This window comes from Odocoileus virginianus, chromosome 17 (assembly GCF_023699985.2).
Source record: "Odocoileus virginianus isolate 20LAN1187 ecotype Illinois chromosome 17, Ovbor_1.2, whole genome shotgun sequence".
Lineage (NCBI taxonomy): Eukaryota > Metazoa > Chordata > Mammalia > Artiodactyla > Cervidae > Odocoileus > Odocoileus virginianus.
Genome location: NC_069690.1, coordinates 21,992,720 through 22,010,487, shown reverse-complemented (window position 1 = coordinate 22,010,487; position 17,768 = coordinate 21,992,720). Strand labels below are relative to the sequence as shown.

General features: G+C 45.6%; 1 protein-coding gene across 4 annotated transcripts in view; it reads left to right on the top strand.

The window, feature by feature from the left end:
- SMG6 (SMG6 nonsense mediated mRNA decay factor) overlaps positions 1-17,768 on the top strand; it is a 197,074-nt gene that overhangs the window by 52,092 nt on the left and 127,214 nt on the right. For all 4 annotated transcript variants that reach the window (XM_020909771.2, XM_020909772.2, XM_020909770.2 and 1 more), the window contains one exon: positions 1,016-1,161. In XM_020909771.2, the coding sequence (XP_020765430.2) occupies positions 1,016-1,161 (146 nt within the window). The remainder of the gene's footprint in view (positions 1-1,015; positions 1,162-17,768) is intronic.

Sequence of the window (17,768 nt, the reverse complement as noted above, 5' to 3'; positions counted from 1 at the left end):
GTTTGTTTGTTTGTGGGGGGGTGTGAGAAGGATGAAAGATACTCTGGTGACCGTGAATTGTTCTGCATGGCCCTCAGGCCCATGTGCCTGGTTTTCTTCTCTCTCTAGCACCGAGTTTGAATTTGCTTTTTATTTCTGAGGACTTCAGCTGTGGTTTGTTCCTACTGCCAGAGGAGCTCCAGGCAAGCACCACTGTTCTGTGGCCACGTTTGGCAAGCAGTGGTTTGAATGACCTCTCCTTAGGAGCGCCGGGTCACTGGCTAGATTTCTGCCTCCCTACATTACAGGCTCTTCCTGTATTGGGAGTGGCAGTTGGCCAGGGCATTATATTTCCACAGGCCTGAAAACATACAGACCCTGATGAGCAGAGCCCTTGTGAGAGGGAGGAGGACAGCAACCCAGGAAAGGCCGAAACAGGTCATCGGGGCCCCTGGCCGAGGGGTTCTCCAGGGGACGTTTGGGGTCCTTATGTGGAACAATTCGTGTGCTAGTCCCTACGTTGACAGCAGCAGAACTGCGTCTGAGCACCTCTCTGAAGTGAAGCTTTGAGTAGAACAACCTTTAGATTCACAAACCTCTTCCTAGAATATGGTTTTCATACCAGAGAGTTTGGGGACTATGCTGGCCTTAGAGCTTAAAGGAAATTTGTTCACTATTTAGAAAAACTGATGGTTTCAGAGAGAAACTTTGATTTCAGCTTGAATCTAGTTATTGCCAGAGGTTAGGAAATAGCATACCAAAGCGTAATAACTCATGGTGATTTATCCAAAAAATTGAGTTGTTTCCATCTCTAAACCCTGAACGCGTCTTTCTCTTAAATTTGTTCACAACCTTAGGGTACTCGGAAGGTTTGTGAAGGCAAAGAAACATCCTAGGTGTTAGCTGTCTGCTTTTCTGAGAAAGAAAGGGGCGGGGAGGGAAGGAATGAATGAATGAGCACGCGTGTGTGTGTGTGCACGCGTGCACTGAGTGCTCTCGGGAATGTGCCTCACTGATGGGCTGGCTGTGCTTGTAGGATGGAGACATTCTCTGCAGTGGCTGAGAAGGTCCTCAAGGAGTTCCAGGTGTTGCTGCAGCACAGCCCCTCTCCTATTGGAAGTACCCGCATGCTACAGCTTATGACCATCAACATGTTTGCTGTACACAACTCCCAGTTGAAAGGTAAGGAACATCCAGTTTCTTAATCTAGACAGATAAAGATTAATCTATCTTCTTTCCTGTGCTGCCATACCACTACACAGTCCCCCAAACACACACACACGCACACAGTCCCCCCAACACACATACGTGCACACACACACACACACACACACACACACACACACACACACACACCTTCCTCCTTTCCTCCATTGCCTTTCAGATCTTTCATGTGCTCTCTGAAATCTGTTTGACTCTCTAGTGCCTGGGTGGGATGGTTAGAGGGAATCATGGGTATAGAGCTTAATTTGCAAACCCAGAGATGCTGCTGCACATCTGGCTGTGCTGAAGGCAGCAGCAAGGCCTCTTGGAGGCTGCAGACCCAAAGCCTGTCCCGGGGGGGAGGCATTGCTGAAATGTTTCATTGCAGAGACCATACGCTTGGCAGGGATGGGGAATAGCTGTTTCTGGACTCATGTACCCTGTTTGTTCAATATGGAAAAGTCTAGTTCCCTATGGGATATCCCTTGTGGGAGTCTGCCAGGGAGTAAGAACAGAGAATTGATGAGCTTTGGTGACTCAAATCTGGAAGCAAAAAACTCACCAGCCCCAGAGTTTGGCAGATGTAGTGGTATGCATTCTGAGATGCTTTTCTGAACACTGGGTTGTTTTTTTTTTTTTGACGTGAGGTGGGAGGTGGGGAAGGAGAAATGGGGGAGGGGCTGATTGGCAGGATTTGTAAATGTTCTGGTGACCAGGTCACAATGGAAGGATGTTAACCGGATCCCTTCCCTTCCCTCCACCCTGCTGAGGTAAGGATGATGTGGTTTGACTTGATGGAAATCTGTAGCCTGGAGGTGACATTATTTTGTGTGTTTGTTTGCAAAGGAGACTTGGTCGATGCTGCCAAAAAATCATTTCAGAGCTTCAGCAGAGAGTGTCTGGTCTCAGGGTTAGAAGGTTGTCACCTGCAATCCCAAGAAGTGGGAATTGCCATACAGAGAGACTCCATTGTAAAGCAGACCCAGTGTTTCTGGACAAAGTCTCACTGGTTCTTTCATGGCACCTTTTCTTAGTGATCTCTGTCACTCTGAAGTTGGTTTATTTCCCTTTCCCATTTGTATTTAGAGTTATGCTTCAGCCTGCTCCGGTGGGGTGGGGGTGGGGGTGGGGGTGTTCTCCCTGATGAGCAGGCAGGCTGCACTTTCCTTTGAGATTTGGCTCCTCCTGGTACTCTGCCAGGTCCTCTGCTGGTTTGCCTGGGTTTTCCATCACATATGAATCCTAGAGGGTGTTCTCTCACGCTGTCTGCCGCTGCATTTACAATTCCTTGCAGAAGGTGAAATGCACAGGTTTAGGTGCCATTTTGAACTTGTCTGAATATGTCCAGGAACAGCACTGAGGAAGCATGCAGTCCTGAGGGGCAGTGGTGGTTTCTAGGAAGGAGGAAATACAGTTTGTAAAGGGTGGTGAGGCGGTCAGTCTGGAGGGGAGGGAACTTGATCCCTTCCTTATCTCTTGAGGGTCTCGAGGGTCGGGCCACCAGGTGGGAAGCTCGCGGGCTCGGAGGAGTGGAGCCTCTGAGGTGGCTTCCTGTTCACTTCCCTGCCTCCCTCTAGCAGCATCAGAGTGAGCAAGCTGCCTGTCACAGAGCGCAGCCTCTGCCAAGGTGCTGTTTCCCCATCAGGGGACCTGGAGGTGTGAATGTAAAGGCCCCACAGCTCTAACCTGCGGAGCCTCTGTTGTCAGCAGCTTCCGCTCCACGGAAAGGAAGATGTTGGCCTTTTCATAGGCCACCAATGAGTCCTTTCCTTGGAGCTGTTGTAAAGTTAAAAGTTAAGAAAATATGGGTGAAAGGAAGGTGAGACAGTGAGAACAGAGAAAGGAGGAAGTAGTGCTTTCCCCTTGAAGGCCGCATGCTTTTTCTCAGACTCTTCCTCATGGTCGCTCCTCACGAGGACCTGCTCGCCAGGAAGGACACGTCGCAGCCCGTGCGTGAGACCCCGCCACCGGCTCCGGCTTTGTCCTGACGCTCACCTCCGCGGGGCAGCTGGGGCCGAGAGCTGAGGTGGTCCAAGGGTGTTTCAGGGAAACACAGCCCGGGCCACAGGATGTAACACTCAGCTAGGACAGAGCGCTCTGTGGACACGCTGCCAAGTACCCGGTGTGCAGCTGAGGCGGCCGTCCAGACCCCACTGTGTGGGCTGCCATTGGGAGAGGGCTGAGCGGAGCACTCAGCGGGGCTGGCTGGTGGGAAGATGCACTTTTCCATTTCCCAGCATGTGAGTCATCTTCGCTGGGCCCCTGTGCTGTGCTCGCACGGACAGTGGCAAGAAGGGGGTGTTGTGGCTGAGCTGCAGCATCTGTGCCGGGGGTGGAGCGGGAAGGGGGTTGGGGAGAGGGTAAAGATTTAAATCCTTCACTAATCAGCAGCAGTTTGAATCACATTTTTATGAGTAAGGAAGTGATAAATCAGCCCTTGAATGTTCAGCCCCCAGGTCCCGTCAGCCGGTGCCCTTCTGAAGGCTGCCCTCCAGGCCGGCCGGCTGGCTGTCAGAGCCGCCACCCAGCCGCGGGACCCCTGGCTGTCTGCAGCCAGGAAGCGAGGGCCTGCTGCTGCCTGGCCCTCCCAGGTGCTTGGGGTCTGTGGTGATTTGGCAGTCGCTGCAAGTTAACAGAACATCTGGGCCATCATTTTTCTTTCCATTCCTTCTTGGACGTGTCCTTCTGGGTGGGTGTTTGCATATGTCAGTTCCTGGACTCTGTGGAGAAGGAACGTTCCAGCCCGGAGCAGAGGTGATCTGTGTCCCCCCACGGCAGTCGAGATCCTCTCCGTCTATGCCTGGCCCTTCCCTGGAGATGTGGTACCTAGGGAGAGCCACAGGGACGGCCTTACGAAAAAGGATGTCCTTTGCTGTTGTCTCTTAATTCATTTTTGTATGGGCTCGGTGCTACCCTTGTATAAGTCCTCTTTTCAAGATACCGGAAATGATACTAATAGTGTGATTATTAAAATACTTCTCAAATGTGCTTTCCTTGGGGTTGAGAGACACAGAACTCTTTAAAGAGCTTCAGGCACCGCACAAGGCCCAACAGAGGGGAAACACTTAGATGGTGAAAGAGGCCTCTTTCCTAAGTTACAGTTTTCCCTGGAGCTCAAGGAGGCAGAAGTCGTGAGATTTGTCCCCCTTCCGATAAAGCAAAGTAAGTTGAGTTTTGCCACATCATTTAACCAGCGAACCTTTCAGGTCTCAGCAGTGATCTTAAAACTCATAAGTTCAAGGCTATTGATACCTTTATCTCCTCCCATCAGGTGGGCCCCCTGCAAGAAGCCTGCTGGAGTGGGACTGCAGAGAGTCCAGAATCCTACTAGTCTACTTTGAAGAGGTTGAGGACAGAGACATTCAAGGGATGTTTGGGTTTCCATTAGCAGAGGGCCTGCTGTTTATCAGGCACTCAGTAAGCATTCACTGAGCACATGGATGAGGAAGGCCATGATTCCAGGCCGACTGTCACTGAACAGTGTGTTCCCTTCCTGGCCTGTGTCCAGAATTGCCCTTTGGCGAGTGATGGGTGGTGGCGAGATAGGTGGTTCCCAGGGTGATGTCACCGCTGGTCATCGGAGAAGTGGGGCCTTCTCCACGTGCCTCAGCATTTAACACTTCAGCAGCCACCCGATTGGCTGATGTGGTGCTGGAGAGGGAATGGTTGATCTAAACCACAAGCACGCCAAGAATTTTAAATTTTTTTTTTTAATTCTGTAATGTAAGGAAATAAAGCTCTCGTTTCTCGAAGAGGAGTAATGGAAGCAGTATATGTGGTAGGGCACCCCTGGAGCCCAACTGCCTCTCCCATCTGTGCCCAATTTGCTCCAGTCTGGCCCCCTTGTTTCTTCCCCCCGTTTTCTCTCCCCCTCTTGCTCTCTCTCTCTCTGTCTTTTTAAAAAAATATGTTTTTATAATTCCTGGAATCAAAACCATTGCAGGCACACACTGTTTTATTTTACTGTATTATTGGATTATACTTCCTATAAATCATTGGATGTTATTCATTGGCCACCACTAGAATAACTTCCCTTTTCTGTGCCCTAGCCCCTTCTTTTTCCTCCTCTTTTTCCTCATCTACCAGTTCATAGAGGAGGCCTCCATGTCAGCCTTGCAGAAAAGCCCTGGTGACAGCAAGAGGGCACCCAAGAGACACTGCTTGTGTGTTCGCCACTGGGGCTCCCTGTTCTTGGGGACCGTTTAGGAGCTGGCATTGAGCTAGGGCTAGGCTGGCATTCCTTTTGTTATCATTTATGCTCTCTTTTATGGTTTGTTAGTAATCCTGACTTGCAGGAGGCGGTGGGCGGGGGTGCCACCTGCCTACCTCCAGAGGGATAGAGACAAGACACCTGTCGGCAGGGGACCCACAGAACTTGACCCCAGTGTGTGGGACGCTTGAGATGGGAGCCACTCACCTCCAGGCTGTGGTCATGTATGCAGGTTGACCCTAGTTTGTGAAGTTACAGTCACAACCAGAATTTCTTTGTCTTCAGCAAACCGCCGCCTTAGAGACCTTTGGTAAGGCAGGGTGCTGCCCCGTGCAGTTCACTTCTGTCTGAGTCCCTCACCCGAGCAGAATGTATCAAGTGCCTCATCCCCTGCTTCTCAGAACAGCTGTACGGGAATCCACCTCTCGGAAGGGGCAGGCCTGAGTCGAGCTGGGTGAACTGGCCCTCTCGTCCCTGCTTGTCTGTCTCTGGTGACAGAAGCCTTGGGCTCTTTCTCCCCAAGGACCTTTGCGTAGATTTCTGCAGGTAGTCGGCACTGCCTAACCTTCACTTTCAGGAGTGCTCAGATAAACAAAGAAACAGCCAGCTTGGCCCCCAAGTCACGTGAGAAATGGATTCGGAGGTCAGAAGAGGCAAGGCTTCAGGAGGCAGACCAGGGGAAGGGCGCATCCCTCTGCTGTGCCCTCTGTCCCTCTGGGGGAGATACAGCTATCAACAGGCTGCTTGACGTGGATTTCTCCCCTCAGAGTTCCCTGGAAAAGAAGGAAAAGCTAAGGAAGTGAGTTTGTCATGGGGTCTTCCTCTCTTCCCTATTCTGAATTCCAGGGTCCTTATTTTCAGGATGAATCCATTACTTTAGGCTGAGGGAGAAGCAGCAGTTGTGAAAAGCTAAAGACATGAGAAAATTCACTCGTATCAATAAAATTAAGCCTCTTACCATGTTGATGAAATGATTTCTGGTTTTGCCCCAGGGTTACAGTGTGGTTTGGTGTCCGTGGCTGCTTTGTGGGGTGGTGGAAAAGTGTAGTGTCCCGTCACCACCTTGTCATTACTGTGGGCTAGAGACCTCATCTCTGCTGCCATTTTATAGCTTCTCAATTTAATTTTTTTGTCTTCCTGAATGGACTTATTCTGAAAGAGAGATGTTATTAAGGGGATGCTGGCAGCAGGACTCTCAGCTGCCTTTTCTGAACTCTCCTTAAACTTTTCTTGGGGAGTAAAATTCTACATGTTAGAGGGGGCATGGGCCAGCTCTCTGCTATTTGTTGAATACTTTGGGAACATGAGTATGTTCTGGGGGTGGGGGTTAGGGGGAGTAAGTTGCACTTTGGACCCTAACCAGCTAAATGTTGGTGTGGGGAAGAACTGTAAGCTTTCAGAGGTAGTGGCCGGGAATGACAACAGAACAACATTGTGGTCATACCTGATGAGATTTTATGATTGCTTTATATGTATTCTCATGTGATGTCGCCCATCAGCCTCTGACTCTTTGCAATCCCATGGACTATATATAGTCCATGGAATTCTCCAGGCCAGAATACTGGACTGGGTAGCCTTTCCCTTCTCCAGGGGATCTTAGCATCCCAGGAATCGAACCAGGGTCTCCTGCCTTGCAGGCGGATTCTTTACCACCTGAGCTACTAGAAAAGCCCCTGAGACAGGTGGGACAGCCATTTTGTGTCCTATTTCGTAGATTTACAGACTAGAAACATACCAGAAAGGCTGAGTAACTTTAGGAAGGTCACAAAGGTAGTAAATTACACACAGGTCTCAAAGGTCCAGCCTCCTGTGTCAGATGGCACACAGAAATTTCTTTGGACCTGATTGAGACAACTCAACACAGCAAGCAGTCGTTCCCCCCCCACCCCCGCCTCACCACCACCTCCACCCCCCAACCTAGGCAGCTGCATTTTCCCTCTACTAAATAATACAGATACCTTAGCACACTTGAATTCTGTCCTCTTCTCCTTTTCTCTTCCCCAGTTAATATGCTACTGTTGTCAGCTGTTTTAATTATTTTTTTACTTTTAAACCTTGAAAGACAAGTTGTTGTTTTCACTTATATTTTGTTTTCATCATTATTATGATTGTTCTGATGGTAAATATTTGTTTAGACTCACCTGTATATTTACTCCTTTCCTTTCATTCCTTTTTATATTTCAGACCTTCTCCCTGGGATCAGTTTCTTTTCCTTTTTTTTTATTTGGCTGCACCTCCCTGCCGTGGGATCTTAGTTCCTGGATCAGGGATGGAACTTGGCAGTGAAAGCTCAGAGTTCTAATCACTGGACCACCAGGAATTCCCTGGGACCATTTTCTTTCTGCCTCAAGCATATTCTTTAGAATTTATTTAGTGACGTTCTTTTGATGACAGACTTTTCCAGTTTGTATTTGTCTGAAAACTCTTTATTTTCCCGATTCCTCTGTATTTACTGGTCAATAGAACTCTCTGTTAACAGTTGTTTTTCTTCAGCCCATTGAAGGTACCTTGCTGTCTCTGGGTCATTACTATTTAAAAGTCAGCCGTCAGTCCTCTTAAAATATAATATCCTCTTAAAAATAATCTGTTATCTCTGGGTGATTCTTAGGTATTTTTTTTTTTTTTAAATAAACCCTTTGATGTTCTACAGCTTTAATGATTTTCTAGGTTTGTACTTTTTTTTTTTTTTTGCTGGGGATTTATAGGGCTTCATGTATCTGTGAGTTGATTTCAGCAGTTTTAGAAAATTCTTAGCATTCTTTTTTTACATACTGCATCTGCCCATGCTTTCTCTTCTCCTTCTGTCTTAAATGTCTCTTAAAACTTCTCTTTCATTTTTGACTCTCTCTCTCTTTTTTTTTTTTTGGTGTTGCATTCCTCATAATTTCCTTAACTCTGTCCCTGAACCTTTTGTTAGCTATATCTAATCTGCTAAACATGCCCTGCTGAGATTTTATTTCAATTATATATTTTTATTTCCAGATTTCTTCCCCCCTAAATCTGGTCTTTTCCTATTAGTTTCTTATTTCCTGAACATATTGGTGAGCTTGTCTTTCATTTATTTTTTAATATAGTAAACGTTATTTTAGGGACTCTGACCAAGGGGTCCTTTTAGGTGAGGTTCTGCTAGTCTCTTACTTATGCTGGTTGTTGCATATGTGCCTTGTTTCCCGTGCAATTAAAAAGAATTCCCCCCCCCCTGTAATCTGCTAATTTTCTGTGGGAATTCATTAGTGGGAATTCTTGGAGACCTGGGATGAAAATGGGGAAAGGGTTTGAGTTTGCTTTTGTCCACAGTCTGGTGTGAAGAGTCTAAAATAATCATTCTAAGTAAAATGTCTGCTTGAGGGTTTTCAAACCTTTCAGGTAGTGGGAATTCAGGCTGCATACCCCTGTGAGGGCTAGTGTACAGTCTGTACTTTCAGTGCATTATTTTTTTTTCTCTTCTAGTCAGCCTCAGGGTTTGATACAGTCAGTTTTCCAGCTAGCTGTCTTATCACGAGGCTGACCTTTGTACTTGGGTGTAGCTCTGTGGGACTTCAGCTTTATGGCAGGTGTCTTGGGCATCCTCTTATGTCAGCTGTACCCACGAAGTCTCGGAAACCCAGCACTCAAGTTCAGCAGGTAGCAGATGTTCTTAGGGTAAAGCCTGGCCCTATCCCATGCTTAACAGCTCTAGTTTTCTGTCTTTACTCAGTCCCTGGTCAGAGGATTCCTTTTTAATTTATTAACTCACCACTGCTTTCTAGAAGGATTTTAAAGATGCTCTTTCCAGGATAATTAGTTGTTTCATTGGGAGAGTAGACGTAGGTTCCTAGTCTGCCTGCCGTGTTGCTAGAGGAAATGCTGTTATTCTTTTTTTCTTTGAAACGTCAGACTCAAGCATTTTTTCCTAACCTCTGCTTGTGAGCAGTGTGACAGGGGTACCTGTATGTCGGGTGGTGAGAGCATGGTAGGCTGGGCTTCCAAAGAGCAGCTCCTTTTCCAGCTCCTGCAGCCTAGTTTTATGGCAGATGGTTTATGGGCTCAGATTTTTTTATTTTTCCAAGAGATGGTCAAGGTATACACTACTCAGAGGACTAATTGACAGGTGGGGAAGAAAGGTAATGGAAGGCAGGGAGAGAGGCCTGTCACTGAAATGATAGAAGCCATTTATTGCCAAAAGGGTGTGAGCTAGGGATCTGGACAAGAGTGCTCTCTAGTTTCAGCCACATCACACTCCAGAGCTGGTAAACTCTGTTGGCCCATAAAATCCTTTCCATTAGTCAGGGTGCTCTGTGCTTTTGTTCTTGACTGCTGCCGTCCTTAGAGCTGTTTGGTTGGATTGTATGTCCCAGTTTCCTTTTTAGAAGGCAGATTGTCATATGGTTAGGAATTTATTTACTGTAACTGGAGTTTTCTGGCTTCTCGAGTCTCCTCTTCAGATATCAGACTCCCATCTCCAAGCTTAGTTCAGAAACTGCCCATGTGATCCCTTGCCCCAAGTGCCAACAGCAGATGCAGCGATTGACACGCTGCAGGGAGTTTCCAACTGCTGGGCAGGTTTCTGAAATCCAGACACGTGCTGTTCACACGTTGGCTTCTGAAGCAAGGATCAGCGGTTGGAAGAGGGGAGGGGCTGGCAGGCCTGGAGGGAGAAAGATCTTATAATGCCTGCCCAGGGCTTAAGGCTGTGTCAGCTTTCTTCATCCCTCCTCCAGCTGGCGTTGGCAGGGCAGAGTAAATCACTGTGGAGTGATTATGAGCCCAGCTCACTAGGGGCTTCTCTGAGGCACAGCTGTGACGTCACCCCGTTATCACTGCTTGTTCTGCATAACCTCTCTCCACCTCTCCCCTGAGAGCAGGTGATGCCCAGAACTCGTGTCAGGGCAGTGAACAGAGAGAAATGTTTGGTAATCATTATTTCGAGATGCCTGCTAAGGACACGGTTGCAGGACATTGACACATTCTTCAAGATTCCACACTGAAAGCAAAAACTCTCTTGCAAACATGCCCTGGATACCCTTTGTGAATCAAACTTGTTTTTAAACACGAGGAGAAAGATGATCCAGAAAGACTTGAAACTCCTAACTGTGGTCTCTCTTGTTCCCGTTTCCCCTCTGTACACACACATACACACACACACGTAGTCTGCTTTCCAGAAAGACTTGAAACTCATAACATGCACTCACACACACACAGTCTGCTCTCCACAGTTCTCTGCTGGCTTCCCATTTCTCTCAGAGCAGAAGCCGTGATGGTCTTCACAAGGCCTTCCTGTGTGGACTCTCCCTCCTCCCCACTGCCCTCCTTGCTGTCTCTGGTCTCCTTCAGACCACATCCTGACTTGCTTACTTTGTTTTAGTTACTCTGGCCTTCTTGCAGGTCCTCTGATGAGCCAGGGACTTCTCCCACCTTTGGGCCTTTGCATTAGCAGTTTCCTCTACTTGGAAGTGCTTTTTCTCCAGCCGTCTGCATGGCCTATATCTCATCTCCCATAAGTCTGTTCAAATCTTAGCTCCACGTGACTTACTCTGACCATTCTGTTAACACTGCTGCACTCCCTCTTTGTTCTCCTATCACTCCCATCCTGCTCTGCTTTTCTTTTCCATAACACTTGTTCTCTAAACACTAAATAGCTCACTTGTGTATATCTTTTTTTTTTCATTTTTTGTTTCACATTTTTCAAAAGAAATTATTAAGAAACAGGAAAGAAAGGATATAAAGTACACAATCAAAGAAATGAAAGAGTTTACAGCATGGATTCTTCAGGCCGGTGGCAACTGAGAAATATTTGCTGGGCCGACACCAAGGGTACGGAGGCCCCAATTCCATTTTCAGTCCCATTTCTCTTGGCTGCTAACCCAACCAGCTCAAACTTCCTCCGAAGAGAAGTCAGATTGCCTTCCAAAATCTCCCTGAACTACTGCCCAGTTGCCCTTACAGCCCTTCTCTGCCTGGTCCCTGATTCCTCACCTAGGCTTCAGGTGAAGTCAGCCAGACCCTGCTGAACCTTCTCCACTCCTCCAGTCACTCTGTGGTTCCTCAATCTATTTTTGTTCCCATCCGGATTCATTTAATTAAACTACATTCATGAACCAGTTGGGCTGGCTTGTTCTGCTGCCTTTGGTCAAGTTACCTGTTTTTCTAAGCCTACATCTGAACTTGACCTTCCTCTTGTTGGGAACGACTTCTTGAGCAGTGTCTCTGGCAGCTCCCTGCCCCAGTTAGTCCAAGACTACTTTCTTCCCCAGACAGAACTCTGCACCCCTGTCCAACCTCCCATTTAACTTCCAGGTGGCTGTGGTTCTCAGCTAACCTGCCTGGGTGGTGGTTTAGTCGATAAGTTGTGTCTGACTCTTGAGACTCCATGGAGTGTAGCCCACCAGGCTCTTCTGTCCATGGGATTCTCCAGGCAAGAAGAATACTGGAGTGGGTTTTCATTGCCTTCTCCAACTTGTGTGTATCTTTATTATTTGTTTTCCCTCATGACTCCTCTGCTAGACTGTAAGTTCCTGCAGTTAGGGATCCCTGGCTTGTTTTACCCACTGATTTATTCATTGTGAGTACCCAGTGCCTCGTGTGCTGTGAGCTCTCAACAAGCAGGTTTTGTGCCGTGCTGTGCTTAGTCGCTCAGTCGTGTCCAGCTCTTTGTGACCCCGTGGACTGTAGCCCGCCAGCCCTCTCTGTCCATGGGGATTCCCCAGGCAAGATTACTGGAGTGGGTTGCCATTCCCACCTCCTGGGGATCTTCCGAATCCAGGGACCAAACCCAGGTCTCTCGAATTGTAGGTGGATTCTTTACCATCAGAGTCCCCAGGGAAGCCCAAGTAGGTTTTGAGTTGAGTTCACATCAAGAATAAAGTTGGTCAGCAGTCAGTCTAGACATTCAAAGTTGAGTGGCAAGGTCACGGGGCATCTGTTCTTTGGGCCATTGCTTATAATCATGTTTTTTCTTGTGGTGCCACTTCTGAATATGTCGTTTCCAAGTGCCTGTTTTATATTCTGACATTAAAATACATTAAATGTGTCTTGGTGTTTACTGTTAATACTGGAGTCACTGTCTTCATGGCTCTGGAAGCAGAACTGCTTTGAATACAACATGAGTTCTGTCCCCTTTCGTCTCTTAAATCTTTCATCATTAATTCTCTGTCCTTTCTTCCTGCCCATAAATATTCTTTTATTTTTTCTTGTCTACTCATTTACCATATTTTTTTACTCTCACCTTACTGGAGCAACTGTGTCCTGTTTTTTGTAAGCTAAATAATTTTTTAAAATAAGTTTTCACCTTTTGGGTTTTGTTGAGTGCTGAAAAAAAAAAAAAAGGTGGAAACCACCTATAAACCATCTTCTCAGCAATGACATTCCTTCCTATATGTATGTGTGAATATTCTTTTACAGTTGAAAGTATACTGAGTATAAAGTGTTTGATTCTGTTTTCACTTGTTTTATAAGTATTCAGTTATAAAATTCTTTGTAAATATATTTAACGGCTGAATAATATTCTCATGTAAATGTGTTAACATTAATGTAATCATTACCCTGTTTCCACACATTTCCCCCACTTTTCTTGGATTATAAATAATGCTTTAATTAATATCTTTTAATAAATAGGAAACATGCTTTTCCTTTTATTTCATTGGACTGTATTTTTAGAAACTAACTTTTAGGTTTAAAAGGTTTGAAGCCTTTTAACGCTTTTGATACATGGTGTGTTGGATTACTTTCTTAAGAAGCTGTGCCAGCTTACAGTCTTAGCAGCAGTGTTTGAGACCGCCCAGTGACCACCTCTTGCTAGCACTGAGTATTGTTAATGTTTTATAGTCCTTAGCACAATGTCGGCATTCATAAAGTTGTTGAATAAATGATAGAAGAAAGCCTATCTCTGTTTTTTTTCAGTAGACTTTATTTTTTAGAGAAGTTTTCAATTCATAGCAAAAATAGAATGGAAATACAGAGAGTGCCATACTATCTCTTGCCCTAAACGTGCACAGCTTCCCTTGCTATCAACATCCAGATGAGTGGTTCATTTGTTACAGTTGATGAACCTGATCATCATTATTACCTAATGTCCATCATTCACCGTAGAGTTCTCTCTTGGTGGTGTTCTGTGGCTTTAGACCAGTGTTGTCATACAGTATAGTTTTATTGCCCTGAACGTTTGTGCTCTGCCTGTCCATCCCTCCCTCCCTCCCTCCTCCTAACCCCTGGCAACCACTGATATTTTTACTGTCTCCATAGTTTTGCTTTTCCAGAATGTCATAGAATTAGAATCGTACAGTAGGTAACTGTTTCAGATTGGCTTCTTTAACTTAGTCATGGCTTGACAGCTCTTTTTTTTTTTTTTTTTTTTAAAGCACTGAGTAGTATTCCATTATTTGAGTAGACCACAGTTGATTTATCCATTAGCCTACTGCAGGATATCTTGGTTGCTTCTAAATTTTGGCAATTATGTATAAGGCTGCTATAAACATCTGAGTGCAGGTTTTTGTGGGGACTTAAGTTTTCAACTCATTTGAGTAAATACCAAGGAGTGTGATTGCTGGGTCATATGGTAAGACTGTGTTTAGTTTTGTAGGAAACTGCCAAACCGTCTTCCAGCCTATCCTGTTTTCAGTTGCATTTCTTTGATTATTGGTGAGAGTGGACATTTTTTTCCTGTGTCTTATTAACCATATATAGTTCTGTGTGGTCCTGTTCTCTGCAAATTTTTTCATTCCTACCTAATATTTTTCCTACTAGTTTATTTGAGCTTTATAGATAGTTAATATAGCAAGTCCTTTCTGTGTTCATTGGTGATTTTCTTACTTGTATTTGATTCTTAACTATATTTGTTTTTTTAATGTACCAAAGTTGTAAAAAGTTTTTATAGTTAAAAATGTTATCCTTTATGATTTACTTCATTGCTCTTAAAGCTTAAAAAAGAGACGTTTTTAGGCAGTTCTGCAAATGTATTTTCATTTCCGTCAGCTGGAGGGAATTCTAGCCCCATTTGTAATTTCATTTAGTTGGTACGAGATGTGAGGAACCCTACGTACTTAATGAAATAACACCCGAGAGTTGTGACAGTAGATCTTCTGCATCAGATATAAAAGTTCTGGACCAGCATAGCAGCCCATTTTTATACCTTTCGCGGAGTGAGGTGGAGGTGGAGTCACCAGGGGCTGCCTGTCAGGAGTCAGACCTTTCCCCTCCCCTCCCCTCCCCTCCCCTCCCCTCCCCTCCCCTCACCTCACCTCACCTCAGGTGACTGCTTGCCAGCTGGGAAGAGCTCAGGCCTGGACAGTTAGCTTGGGCATGTAGGTGAGTGGTTGTGTGGTCTTGCCATTTCAGGGAGGAACGAATGCTGTTGCCTTTTGTGGCCATCCTGCTTTCCACTAAGGAATGAATTGTCAGTGTGTAACAGAGTGTTAATAAGGAAGTACCATCTTTATTTGGTAGCAAAAGCTCCGGGAGTAAACAGTCTATGGAGCAGAATTGCAAGGAGTTAAGGCTGTGCCAGTAGGGGTGCACAAGCCACCAGCACATGGAACTAGACTCAGCCAGAGACGTTTGGATACAGATGTTTCCCATAATCTCTGATAGCCCTTTCCATTGGTTAGTCTTGGCTTTGGAAGCACTGTGGGTTTCCCAGGTGGCATTGGTGGTAAAGAACCCGCCTGCCAAGGCAGGAGATGTAAGAGAAGGGAAGATTCCCATGGAGGCGGGCATGGCAGTCCACTCCAGTATTCTTGTCTGGGAAACCCTATGGGCAGAGGAGCCTGGCAGACTGCAGTCTGTAGGGTCCCACAGAGTCGGACACGACTGAAGCAACTTGGCACGCACTCACGTGGGGGGTGTACCAGGGCAGCATCTCTGTGGGATCAGTGCACCTGACCGACTTGGGCTCAAAGATGTGCAGGAGGAGGGTAGAGGAGAATGAAATGCCTTTGAAATTTCTTTGCTTTAAGGAACTCAGAGTTACAGGGCTGGAACAGATGTGTGTGTGCTGCCAAGTCAGGGGAGTCAGATCATCACATTTCTGTTTCCTGGGTGAGTGACTCCTAGGGGTGGGGTCAGCTGCCAAAAACATGATCTCTCCTTCCTCTGAAGGCTGTGTGGTCTCATGATTATGAACTTTGCAGTTGATCACATTTTTGTAAAATAATACATGTTATATACACATTTCAGCAGAGAAGACTGATGGATATACATCAAAACTTAATCATAATTCCCTGGGATAGATTAAAGGTGTCTTTAATTTTCTTTGTTTTCTTTGGGTTCTTGTAGTTTTCTGTAGTGATTGCAATATTTTTGTATTAAAGTTATTTTTAGAAATTGTAATGACAAAAAAATTGAAGTTAGGTAAAATTAGGTTCTAGCTCTGATTGTGTTATTTGCTGTATCATGCAAATTAGTTAACAGCTTCTAAATCTGTTTTTATATCTGGTACCTTGAGCATAGAAGACATTTATTAAATATTTACTGAGTTAAACCTTCTCACCATAATTGTTTGCCACTGATCGCCAGTATCTCTCTCCTTCCCTTACAGGAAGATCCTATTTCCTCTCTTTAACTTGAGGTTCAAACAAAGCAACTTTGATTTTGAGGGTTTAGTATTTTGTTTTCTTTTGACATTGCTGATTCTTCTCTCTTCTTTCATTACAGAAGAATCAATAACCTAACAGACCAACTACAGGATATTCAGCTGTTCTAAAAAATGCAATTATTTTAGCTTCATGAGATACATAGATCCCTCAACTAGAGTATTTACTCCATGCGAACAAGAGAAGAGTGTATATTTTATGAAATCCCTAACAGTATCAAACTAGCTTCAGAATTAGGTACTTAATCATTAATTATCAATTGATTAACTTACCAGGGTTTGGGATTATATAAAATGAGTTTATAACTTAATTTTTAAAAAAAAATTGATACCTTTCTTGCAGCCAAGTAAATATGCATATTAAAAAACTTACACACACACATATATATGTACTCCCCGCTAGCCCCCCCACCCCCAGACCTGAGGCCACCTTGTGCAGCTTGTGGGATCTTAGTTCCCAGACCAAGGATTGAACCTGGGCTCCCTGTAGTGGAAGCCTGGAGTCCTAACCACTGGACTGCCAGGGGATTCCCAAAGATGTTACTTTGTTTTTAAGACATTCTGTTGTGATGCCCTTATGCAGTCTCCATGGTGACAAGCCATCAGTACCTTCACTTTGAGATGGCAGTGCTACAGTGAACTGCTTTGAGAAACCAGGAGTAAGATCTTCAACATACTTCTCCTCCCTTTTTTTCTTTACCCCAAACTATGGGGCCCTCCTCTCCCACTGAAGACAGTGGGAAGACACATTTGTAAAGACATTCCCCTTAATTAACTAATGCTCTGTAGCGCACAGCTGGTGCTCCTTCCCACGGGAGGCGGAGCACTTCAGTCAGCCATCGTGGTACCTACAGTCAGTTTTGCCCTTGCTTTGGAGCCCTTAAAGGCGAGGATCGTCCTGTTGGGAAGTGGTGGAAATGCCTCCACATATGTGTGCTATTTCTTTAAAAGAAAGTTGAGCGGAAGTGATGCTGTGGGGAACATCTGCACTCCGGCGGAGCGGAGAGCGAGATGCGCTGCAGCTGGTGTAAGGCCCTGGCAGGCTGAGGCGCTGCTGTCTGTTGGGGTTTACTTCTGTCTACATTGAAACATGGCTTTGGGAGGGGGTTGGTGGCCCGCTGCCAGCCTCAGTTAGCCTGCCCTTCTCTTTCCTCTTTCCTCCTCACTCCCCCCGCCCCAGCTCCCCTCCCTCATGCTTTAAAGTCACATTTCCAGGCCAGACGTAGAATTAATCTCTGGGCACTTCACATTGCTGGCAGCTGAAAGCAGGATGTGGGATCTTTTTTTTTCTCTCTTTCTCTCTCTCTGCGTCTTGGCTGACTTTTTTACCTCTCGAAGAATTTGGAAGGCCGTGAGACCCCCCCCCTCCTCCCTCCAAGTACTGTGGAGTTTTTCAGCACGCTGATCACCCTGCTGTGGCTTCACCCTAATAGACTTCATATGTTGATGCAGTTGACATCAGTATCAAACTATTTTACATGTGATCTGGTGTATTTCCTGAGGAAATCTGCAAGATATTTATTAAGAACTAATAAAATAAACCTCTCCATGAGTTTTTAGGTAGTTTTCAATTTTTCATGTCTCTCTCGTTTCCTCTTATCAATGAGTTGCTATTTTCTCTCTCTACTCTGACCATCGCAAAAAGGAAACAAAAATAAATGTTTTAAACTGTTCCTGAAGCGACAGAGAGGGAATAGTTCTGCCATGATGTATCAGCCAGGGCTGTATTTTTAGTGCCGCATTGTAGAAACTAAAAATATCCTGTTATAGTGGATCCTTTTTATAGGTCTGTGTGTGTGCGAGCGTGTGTGT